The sequence below is a fragment of the Salmo trutta genome, chromosome 37 (genome assembly GCF_901001165.1).
Source record: "Salmo trutta chromosome 37, fSalTru1.1, whole genome shotgun sequence".
NCBI classification, from domain to species: Eukaryota; Metazoa; Chordata; class Actinopteri; order Salmoniformes; family Salmonidae; genus Salmo; species Salmo trutta.
The window spans coordinates 21,381,603-21,393,166 of NC_042993.1; the positions used below are offsets into that span (position 1 = coordinate 21,381,603).

The 11,564-nt window shown below is 48.7% G+C and overlaps 1 protein-coding gene across 3 annotated transcripts in view; it reads left to right on the forward strand.

Moving 5' to 3' along the window:
* The window catches only part of LOC115176731 (sterol regulatory element-binding protein cleavage-activating protein-like), a 29,017-nt gene extending 17,520 nt beyond the window's left edge, over window positions 1-11,497 (forward strand). For all 3 annotated transcript variants that reach the window (XM_029736961.1, XM_029736959.1, XM_029736960.1), the window contains exons 9-21: window positions 677-771; window positions 937-1,035; window positions 1,358-1,570; window positions 2,020-2,420; window positions 2,625-2,771; window positions 5,026-5,227; window positions 5,328-5,443; window positions 5,790-6,297; window positions 6,563-6,731; window positions 7,473-7,639; window positions 7,777-7,857; window positions 8,380-8,586; window positions 8,718-11,497. In XM_029736961.1, the coding sequence (XP_029592821.1) occupies window positions 677-771; window positions 937-1,035; window positions 1,358-1,570; window positions 2,020-2,420; window positions 2,625-2,771; window positions 5,026-5,227; window positions 5,328-5,443; window positions 5,790-6,297; window positions 6,563-6,731; window positions 7,473-7,639; window positions 7,777-7,857; window positions 8,380-8,586; window positions 8,718-8,963 (2,651 nt within the window). In that variant the 3' untranslated portion in view covers window positions 8,964-11,497. The remainder of the gene's footprint in view (window positions 1-676; window positions 772-936; window positions 1,036-1,357; window positions 1,571-2,019; window positions 2,421-2,624; window positions 2,772-5,025; window positions 5,228-5,327; window positions 5,444-5,789; window positions 6,298-6,562; window positions 6,732-7,472; window positions 7,640-7,776; window positions 7,858-8,379; window positions 8,587-8,717) is intronic.
* Window positions 11,498-11,564: the final 67 nt, after the last annotated feature.

An 11,564-nucleotide genomic window follows, 5' to 3' on the forward strand; every position in this document is an offset into this window, starting at 1 on the left:
TGTGGGGACCTAAAATCCCCATAAGTCCCCACAAGGATAGTAAAACAAGGAAAATTCTTCTTTGTGGGGACATTTCCCATGGCCCCATGAGGACAAAGGATATTTTAAGGTTAGAATTTGGGTAAGGGGGCCTCCTGAGTGGCGCAGCGGTTTAAGGCACTACATCGTGCTTGAGGCGTCGCTACAGACCAGGGTTCGACCGCTGACTTCGGTGCTGACTTCGGTCGCCATTTCCTTGTTTCCTCTGACATATTGGTGCGGCTGGCTTCCTGGTTAAGCGAGCAGTGTGTCAAGAAGCAGTGCGGATTGGTAGGGTCGTGTTTCGGAGGACGCATGGCTCTCGACCTTCGCCTCTCCCGAGTCCATACGGGAGTTGCAGTGACGGGACAAGACTGTAACTACCAGTTGGATATCACAAAATTGGGGATAAAAAGTGGTCAAAAGTACCATAACAAATATATATTTTCCCTAAACCTAACCTGTAACCCTAACCCCTTACCCTAATTGTTATTATATATATATATATATATATATATATATATATATTTTGGGGTTAGGGAAAATAGGATTTGGAATGGAAATTCATTTTAGGTCCCCATGAGGATAGAAGAACAAAGTGTGTGTGTGTGTGAAATCCAAGCATTTGTTAATGTGGTATTGTGTTGTCCCTCTACAGGCCTTAGTAATGAGAGCTGGTCTATCATGAAGAACATGGCCACAGAGCTGTGCATCGTCCTCATAGGATATTTCACCCTGGTGCCCGCTATCCAGGTAACACACACACACACCGATCTATCACACACTGGCGTATGAACACAGGTAGACGCACACTTTCATTCACATAGACAGAGTAGAGCATACTGCCACACAACATGAACACACACACTACTACTGTGCATGTTATGAGCGGCCTGCTGTTTATTTCTGTGTTTCCAGGAGTTCTGTCTGTTTGCTGTGGTGGGACTGGTGTCTGACTTCTTCCTTCAGATGTTTTTCTTCACCACAGTTCTTTCCATTGACATCCGACGCATGGAGGTGAACACACACACACACACACACACACACACACTGTCAACAGTGCTTTCCTTAGTAGTTTACAGCATGGAGGTGAGGTCATAGACACACACACATTTGCCACGTGAAGGTGAGGTCTCTTGAGACATGAGTCATTTCCTCAGTCTACAGTGCTCTTTAAAATATTGACAGTCTCTCTTTATCCACCTTGTTCCCCTGTTCGTCATATACACATGCATACTCTAACAGTAATCCATACACATGTACTCACATACTTGTACTCTCATACGTGTTGCACACTCCCACATGCCCGCGCACCCTAAAACTGTCCTCTCACACACAGTTGGCCGATCTGAATCGGCGTCTTCCGGCCGAGGCGGGGATGCCCCTTCCCAAACCGGGCCCCCTGCGCCCTCGGGAGGCGCCTCCTCCCCCACGGCCCTCGCCCCACACCATCACCCTGCAGACTCCCGCCTTCAGGAACCTGCGTCTGCCCAAGAGGCTCCGTGTGGTCTACTTCTTGGCCCGCACGCGTCTGGCCCAGCGCTTCATCATGGTGAGACTGGCTGGAGGCACTTCCTGAAAAGACCGTTTAAGTTAGGGCTGCACGATTATTTTGCAAAATGCACAGGCTTTTCAGAAATTAGGATTGAAAGACTCCCGATTTCCTGCTTATTCCCGTCTGATTCCGGGATTCTTCCAACTGGATTTTCCGGAATTTTGCAACCCTAGTTTCACTTAGTCCAGTGTTAACAAATGCTTGTGTGAAAGGAGGGTGAGTTAGCACTGGGATAAGAACATGCAGTGTGAAAAAGCCTTGAGGGCCTTGTCTCAAGGCCTTTTAACAGAGAGTCGACCTGTTGGGCCGTCGTGTCAGTGTTTTACGGTCTGTCTCGTCTGTCAGTATGTGTCCGTCTCTGTATGACTGTCTGAACGTTTACAGTACTTCCTTGAAGTAGTCCTCTGCATGCGTTGACGTGTCCCTCTATCCCTGTATTGTTGTAGGTGGGTACAGTGATCTGGATTGGCATCCTGGCCTACACAGACCCCGCTGGCCTCCGTACCTACCTGGCAGCCCAGGTGTCTGAACAGAGCCCCCTGGGGGAGGGCGGGGCCGGGGGTCTTCCCCCCCACCTGGGAGTAGCCCCGGTCTTCCCTGGACCAGGAGGGGACCCCGCCAGCACCCTCAGTGTCCTCCCTGCCCCCGCTGAACCCACCCCGCTTCCGGAGAACCAGTCCCAGGGCCACCATGGGGCCCCCAGGGAAGGAGTACCCCACCAGGCCCAGGCCCCACCTCTGGTGCCCCAGATCAGCTGGGGGGCGGAGGATGAGGAGGGCTGGAGGAAGCTGTCTTTCAGACACTGGCCCTCGCTCTTCAGCTACTATAATATTACTCTGGCAAAGAGGTAGGTCAGGGGAGTTGGAATGAGTTACTGGATGTGTGTGTTTATCGGAGGTGTGTGTGTTTATCGGAGGTGTGTGTTTTTATCGGAGGTGTGTGTTTTTATCGGAGGTGTGTGTCACTGTTGACCCTACTTACCATGCTTTTGGGTTAGGGTGAATTCATTGTTTAATGTTAAGAAATGTCATGTTACCTTTCTGTCCCACAGATACATCAGCATCCTGCCTGTCATCCCTGTCACATTCCACCTGAGCCCCCGGGAGGCCATCGAGACACGTCACCCCCAGGACACACGCCACCCCCCGCCGCCCAGCCTCAAAACTAACGACCTGCCCGCAGACCTCACGCTCTACAAGTTAGTACCGACATACTCTCACACACACCAAACTCTATATCTAACGCCTTCAAACTACAGATTGACTAATATTCCCCCTACCACAATCCATGCACTTCATGTTTTTCAAATACACACACACACACACACACACCCATGCACAGTGCACACCACTTCAAAGTCCATGCTAATGCTCTTGTGCAGGCGAAAGATCAACGTTATAGTGAACGATTATGGCTTCAAGGCCAAGAGATTCAGTGATAGTCCACACAGTCCAAACCCACATCTCACACAGTGTAGGCTTGAATTTGTCCCACGTGGGGTTGCCAAATTCCGGAAACTTTCAATAAATTCCCTGGTTTTCCCCAAATCCCGGGAGGATTCCTGGAATCAGGAAGGAATAAGCAGGAAATCCGGAACCTTTGCAACGCTAGTCCCACACCTCTCTCTTCTTCCTCTCTTTCTAACCTTGCAAACGAAGCACGGCCAAACAGTCTGTCACCGTGTCGATGGTTATCTCAAAAAAGGTAGGAAGAAAGAAAATAGTTTTTTCTCTTATCTCTATAGTTGAGTTGACTGGATATTGGGCGAGGTTGGTTTTGCATCGTTGCCCCCACCCACCCGGGGCACAGGGCCATGCAAAATAAACTCCCTCACTGACTCACAGACTGGTCCTGTCTACCGGCTCATCTGATTGGCTGTCAGGTTACTCGTAAGATGTCCGTGGGTTGATGATGTCATGGTGGAGTGGGTAATGGTTGGTGTGGTTTTTTGGACTGAGTGAAACGGCCTCTCAACTGTGTTTTCCCTAGTAGGCGGCAAAGGTTCCTCAAAGTAACAGGCAGTACGGTCAATGTTTCTATTAGAACAAACAGAATTATGCAGGGGGGTGCTGTGCTGCTTGAGAAGTGTTGTTGTCAAAGACCACCGGTGTTTTTAATGCAGTGTACTACATCCTTGACCGAAAGCATATTAAAATGGAACTGTGTCCACTGTGATGTGTAACACTAGGGAGGTGTTTCATTGGAAGTGGGCGGTTTGAGTCATATTCATCAGGTCATGGTCATCTGTGAAACCCAGATCAGTGTTCACGGATCATATCTGAGAGAAAGGCCACAGTGGTGAAGGTCATCTGTGAAACCCAGATCAGTGTTCACGGTTCATATCTGAGAGAAAGGCCACAGTGGTGAAGGTCATCTCTGGAACCCAGATCAGTGTTCACGGTTCATATCTGAGAGAAAGGCCACAGTGGTGAAGGTCATCTGTGAAACACAGGCCAGGCACACATGGAGATTTATCTATTACAATCTTTGGGTCAGGTCAAGGAGGAGGGGCCTGGGATGGTTCTCCCAGAATAAAGTAGGATCTGTCGTATCTATGGTTGTCCAATCAAGGACAGCTTCCTGGAACTCTTGCTTAGGTGGACTCACTGTGTTATTTTCAGAGAATCTCCCTCAGCCTGTATACAATAGTCATAAACAAATAAACTGGTTGCCAATTAATGTTGGACACTATTTTATTATGTTAGGCCTGTGGTGGTGATGGAATTACATTAGTATGATCATTTTCTAACATCATTTCAAGCCACAAATGGAAAGGCTGCTTTCTGTTGTAGTGTGAATGGAAGTGCAACCATAAGGTGAGGAAAAACAGCCATTTTGTCCCTGGCTCTCAACGGTCTACATTTGCATACTTCCACGGAAGGGGTCTGATTGGCTTGAACATGTGCAGCCAGTGTGCACACCACATGGGTACAACGTTTCCCTAAGGGGATAATAAAGTCAGTGTGTACACGCTGACTCCATGCATGAGCATGTGTGGGAGAGTACGTGTGCTGGACCAATCAGACTCTGCCGTGGTTTCAGGACTGGTATTGCACGTGGAGCTGGTTACACCAGTGTGTCAGGCCCTGTTGTCATGGCAGTGAGTCATTCTACATGACAGGTGCTGTTTAGGCATCTGCCTTTACACCCGTCTCCCCTAGAGGGACACACTGGACCCATTGCATATGGCTCTGCTTTCCTCACAGGATATGGAATGTCATGCTGAGGATTTATGACGGTACGTCATTGCGTCAAGTTCACACCGTTCTCAACGTTCAAGTCTTTCTATTGTAAGATGCTCTGTGCGGGCTACGTGATGGCAGGGTCTCCCCGTCATTGGTACTGTCTGTCTCTGATGTGCTCTCTCTCTATGTCAATGCAACCCTAGCCAGCTTTATTGGCACGTGTGGAGAAGGCAGAAAACAGGTTATAAACCCTGTCTGTCTCTTTAGGGTAGCAGCTCTGGGCCTGGCGGCAGGGGTTCTACTGGTGCTGCTGCTCTTCTGTCTCTACCGGGTCCTCTGTTCCCGCAACTACGGCCAGAACGGCGTGGTCCACGGACGCCGTCGCCGCGGTGACTTGCCCTGCGACGACTACGGTTACTCGCCACCCATCAGCGAGATCTCCCCCTTGCTGCTGCGTGGACACAGCATGGTGAGAGACTGCGCACACACACACACACGCTGACACACATACCATTGTTCATTTGCATGGATATTTACGAGTATCTCTTTTCTGCGTTCTCTCTCTCCAGGACATAGAGTGTCTGGCGAGTGACGGCATGCTGTTGGCCAGTTGTTGTCTGGCAGGACAGATCCGTGTTTGGGACACTCAGACTGGAGACTGCCTCACCGTCATTCCTAAACATGGGTAAGACACGCACACACATACCATATCCACAAGGTCACCTTGGCCGATACAGGATTACATACACACACCTATGGACAGTTCTTGCTTGTATTCATGCATAATGTTTTATCTTTTTTGGCCTGGCACCACCCACCTCTTCAGAGTACAACTTGTATTATTTTAATAATAAATGTACAATATTAACTTTACATATGTAAGTCATTAGATGGGTTTTTTTCAGCATAGTTTTTATGTTCTCCCTTCGTCTTATTCCCATGTCCTTTATTTCTTTCTACATAGTCTTCCAACCTGTTCTCCTGTATGCATATCCAGCCTCCTGGTCTGAACACTAAACTCTCTCTGTCAGGCTGCGGCGGAGTAGCAGCAGTGGCTGCTGGGAGCAGCGGGATGGTTGGGACGCCGTGGGTGTGGCCGAACCTGAAAATCTGGGGGGCGGGACAGAACCAGGGGGCGGGGTTTTCGACGAGGACGAGGGCTACCCCCTCAGGCGGCGGACCACCCCACGTCCTGCCCTCTTTGAGGACCAACCCGACCTCACCCCCCTCATCGACACCAACTTCGACTCCCAGCCCCCCTCCCACCTCCTCCTCACCCCGCCCAGGGATGGCTTTGACTTCGGGGGGCTGGTGGAGAGGGCCTACCTGGAGCACGAGCCTCCCTCGCCGGGCCTCACTGCCTCCTACCCCTCCTCCTCACCCCTGTCGGGACCCCCTCCCCAGAGGAGACGCAGCCTGGGGTACATCCAGCCCCCTGCTCCACAGGGCCAGGGAACCCCGGACTGGGAAAGCGCCGTGTGGGCCATGGAGCTCCGGGGGAACCTCATCGCTGCTGGGAGGAGCAGCGGCAAACTGGAGGTGAGACCCAATCCCAAATCAACCCCCCTAGCCCCTACACTGTCACCAGACACTTTATGATGCTCCCTTGTAGAACAGAAATAAACGAATGGATGGGTGCAGAGGGAGTGGATGAGATGGAAGACGAGGGGGAAGAGAGGAGGTAGTCACAATGAGCAAGCAGGAAACAATATTTGCCAGAGGAGAGACAGTTAGAGTAGGAGAAATTGGCACGGAGAAAGCGATAAAAAGCCAGGGCAAGTGCACTAATGTGTTATGTGGTTAGCTGTGGGACGCAGTGGAGGGCTCGTTACGCTGCAGTAATGAAGACGGCGTCTCGGGGATCACGGCCCTGGCCTTCCTCAACAACAGGATTGTGGCGGCCAGACTCGACGGCTCTCTAGACTTCTTCACTGTCGACATCAACAAGCCTCTGGGCTTACTGCAGTACAGAGGTGAGCTTCACACACACTGTCAAACGACCCAATGATGTCAATATACACAGTGTACAAAACATTAGGAACCTGCTTTTTCCTTGATATATACTGACCAGGTGAAAGCTATGATCCCTTATTGATGTCACTTGTTAAAGCCACTTCAACCAGTATAGATGAAAGGGAGGAGACGGGTTAAAGAATGATTTTTAAGCCTTTTTAAGACATGGATTGTGTATGTGTGTCATTAAGGGTGAATGGGCAAGACAAAAGATTTAAGTGCCTTTGAACAGGGTATGGTAATAGGTGCCAGACGCACCGGTTTGAGTGTGTCAAGAACTGCAACGCTGCTGGGTTTTTCACGCTCAACAGTTTCCTGTGTGTATCAACAATGGTCCACCACCTAAAGGACATCCAGCTAACTTGACACAACTGTGGGAAGCATTGGAGTCAACATGGGCCAGCATCCATGTGGAACACTTTCGACACCTTGTAGAGTCCATGCCCCGACGAACTGAGGCTGTTCTGAGTGCAGCAGGGGGTGCAACTCAATATTAGGAAGGTGTTCCTAATGTTTTGTACACTCAGCGTTAACTCACTACAGCGGTAGCTATAAATAGTGTAGTTAACTAATTATCAAGTAAGGTCTCTTCAGACATGTTTACTTTTGACGTTTGTGACGTCGTGACTTTGGGAGCGTTTTAACTGTAGACGTCTGTAATGAGTGTGTTATCCATGTTGGGTGTGTGTGTGTGGTGCCAGGTCCCCCCGGGCGCAGTAACATGCCGCCCTCGCCCTGCTACAGCAGTGAGGATGTGATCTCATGCCTGCTGACGCGCTCGGTGCAGTGTGCCCACCAGAAACCCATCACGGTGCTGCGAGCCGCGGCCGGCAGAGTGGTCACGGGCAGCCAGGACCACACCGTCAGGGTGAGGGAGAACACGCTCACAGATGTACAGAAACACATACACACGCGTGTATATCGTTCACCAACCGTTTGCATGATAATACAGTATAAAATCAACACTCGCACACTAAAACCCTGCTGTTTGTCCCTGTGTGTCAGGTGTATCGTCTGGAGGACTCATGCTGTCTCTTCACGCTCCAGGGCCACTCTGGGGGAATCACTGCCATCTACATAGACCAGGTTAGTCGGGGCAGTCCGAAGGTACAGCCATGTCCCCCAAAGCTGTGTTCCAATGGCTAAACTGTTGTCTGGTTGCATTCCAACCCAAAATCAGCTCCCTTTAAGAATTTCCCCCAGAAGGATAGTTATGCAATGGGCTCACCTTGCTCCTAAAATCCCACCTTTTCCAAACCTTCTGTACCAGTCTAAGGCACAGGCAGCCCAATTCTGATATTTTTTTACACTAATTGGTCTTTTGACCAATCACATCAAATCTTTTCAAATCAGATCTTTTTCAGAGCTGGTCTCATTGGTTAAAAGTCTGCCTGTGTAAACATGGCCTAAGGTACTCCTTTCCGATCAAAATCCATCAAAGTGTAAGCTACCCTTACTAGGGCACATCGTAGCAAAACGTTTTGCAACGGAAAATTAGGACTGCTTATGAACAACTCCAGGTAGTCCCTCCCCATAGCAGTCCACTTTTTTCTGTTTGTACTTAATGAATATGACCCATGTGAAGTATCAGTCATTGTTGTGTTGCAGACCATGGTTCTGGCCAGTGGGGGGCAGGACGGAGCAATCTGTCTGTGGGATGTGCTGACGGGCAGCCGGGTGAGCCACGTGTACGGTCACCGTGGCGACGTGACCTCGCTGGTGTGTACCACATCGTGCGTGATCAGCAGCGGCCTCGACGACCTCATCTGCATCTGGGACCGCAGTACGGGCATCAAGCTCTACTCCATACAGCAGGTGTGTGTGTGTGTGTGTGTGTGTGTCAGTCATTTGGGAGAAATCAGGTATACTAGTCTCCAGTTTTTCAACTATAATTTATGCCTCTTCGCCTGCTTCTATCCCAATTTCTTTCCCTCTTCCCCCCTTAGGAGGTGGGCTGTGGTGCCAGTCTGGGGGTGATTTCTGAGTCTCTCCTGGTGACAGGGGGCCAGGGCTGTGTGTCCTTCTGGGACCTGAACTTCGGAGACCTCCTCCAGACGGTCTACCTGGGCCAGAGCAGCGACGGCCAGGGGGTCCGCCAGCTCGTGGTGCTGAACAACGCCGCCATCGTCTGCGACTTTGGCTCCGAGCTCAGCCTGGTCTACGTACCCGCGGTGCTGGAGAAGCTGGACTGAGCAGAAGCAGAACTAGGACAGGCGCCACACAGTGGCTTGGAGGAGTAGACGAAATAATCAGTACTGACAATGGGGATATATGCAAACTCAACTCATTTTGGCCCTACACTACGCTGCAGTTGGACAATTTTCTTGGAAACGGTTGTGGCTAATTTAGATCGTTAGCGCTTCACCTGATTTAGCTGGGAGGGCATTTCTATAGCAATACATAATGTTTTTTATAAAGCTAATGTCTGGTTGGAGAGAGATGTACAGACAGACTTACAAGTGGTCAACCTGCCACAGGGTGAGGTCTGTCTGACCAGAAAGATGACCCTTGACCTTGTTACTAGCTCAGGGGGTTTGTGTTACACACACCCAACGGGGTTCCCATCCAACAATCAGACTGTCACTGCACTCTATGCCGCTGGCATTGGCGGAGTGTTTGATACCACGCCAGCCAATCAATGTTGCGCAGCTGTAGCAGGCTCATTTCATGAAGTCTGAAGGCCGTTGGGCTAAGCTAAGCAGTTACTAGCATGCGTGTGTTTTGTGTCCTGGGAAAGAAACAGTCCCTTTTTATGGTGAAAACATTGCTGACAAAAATCCTTCATTATTGTGTGTGTGTGTGTGTGTGTGTGTGCGTGCGTGCGTGTGTGTGTGCGTGTGCGTGTGAGAGAGAACTAGATACGATTACTGTAATGAAATGCACCTTGACAGGGTTGTTTTTATTTTTAAATCTATTTATTAGTGATACTTAAAAATGTAACAATTTGAGATGTGCATAATATGTGGAGATGATGTCATAAATGTAGGGTTAGATTTTTAACATTGGTTATGATGAGATTAATATTTGTAATAATATTTTGGAACTGAAAATGCGTAAGTGTTTTCTTGGAGTTGGGGGTTGAGGGGGAGAGGTTCCTTGCCTTACCCCAGCCTCTTATTTTAGGGCTACTGTTGCTGCAAGAGGTCCAATCTGGCCCCTAAGAGCCCCTTAAGCTGGAAGAGGCTCTATACTTTCTGCTTGAATTTGAGATTTGCATCTGAAGGTGTGGTAGCTCTACATTGGCACACATTGTCAGAGTTTACATTGGCTGCTCTCTTCCCATGTTGACTGCGCCCAGGAGAAATGTCAGATCGTTTGAGATTGTGACTATATTTAATTTCACGGTTTTACGTTAGTAACATTGCCATGTTACCATTGTACGTCTTGTTCTCTGACAAAAGGTTCCATTGAGGAAATCACGTTACTTTTGAAATACCTAAAATGGCTTCCTCTTGAAAAACATCTTACAACTGCGTTTCTCTGTCCACTATGTTTTTCCCAATTCACTGAAAAGGCATCTTTATTTTTTTTGTCTTATCTCTGTAATTCTCTGCTTGTGAGTTTGAGAACCCGATCAGGCATAAAAGGAGAGGAGGGGTAGTGTACCAGAAATGTAACTCCACCTTGGCCCAGCCAGTCTTCATGTCAGCGAGGGCCTCAGACTAGGAATATGATCGTACCCCTCTAGGTGGGAACTCTCTAACTCAACCTTTCTCCCAGCCCGTTACCTCTGAGTGACCGTAGCGCTAGCCTGCAGAGAGAGCGTAGTGGACTAGACCTTAGACGTTAGCCTACTTGGTTACTTACACCCATAGCTGAATGTAGATCTGGGATGCTTGATATTGAAAAGCAAATCCACTGAACTTCAACCAACAGAAATATAACACTAACTTGTGCACTAACCCTCTCACATGCTCACACACTAGGCACTTTGAAACAATGTATAGAAAGACATTCAGAAACACACATACTGAAAACATAAAAACGCACACATCAGACTTGTGAATGCAGGGGTGGACAGCTTTAGTCAAGCGTTGGTGTGTCTGCTGGTTTATCAACAAGATGAAGAGAAGCGAAAACCCTGACACACGCCATCCCTGAAGGACTGGAGTTGTGCACCCGTGTTCTGTTGTGATTTATTTCCTTTTTTTAATGTAAATAGGTAAACGCTTTAGAGTGTAGATTCACTTACAATTGTAAGGATATAAACCGCTGCCTGGGTTTAATATGGTTGTGTTCCAAGTCCTTTTAAGCTGCCTTTCCTTATCTCCTTGCAAATAATGATACGATAGTTATGACACCCACACTATGCAGGAATTAACCCTCACCACTCGGGTGTTGCGAGCACTATGCTCCAAACAACATTGGAATGTTTATGGAACAGGAGTTCTGACATTTTGTTTTACAGTGTTCTGCCACTGTACTATCAGTAGTGATGAAAGGAGAAGGGAAGCATTTAAGATGATTGGAGCACAGCCCATGTCCCCTTGATCTGACCCTTTTGGTCCTATGAAATATTTGAGAGGGAGGGGCAGAAAGAAACGGGTGTAAATATTGTTTTTGTGGAATCATAGCAATGCTCTGTCCCCCTCCTGAACCACCTTCCTTCGGGTGGCTAGGGTGCACAGACTAGTGGCGCTAGCAAATATTCTGGGCTATTTTACTATTTTTAACACCGGAGCAAAACTTTGTACTAATTTCCAAATAAAGAGGCTTTGATACCTTGTCATGTCTGTAGTGTATGATTTTTTTGTAGGGACATTTTTTATTAGCTTATGGAATGTGGGTGTGTA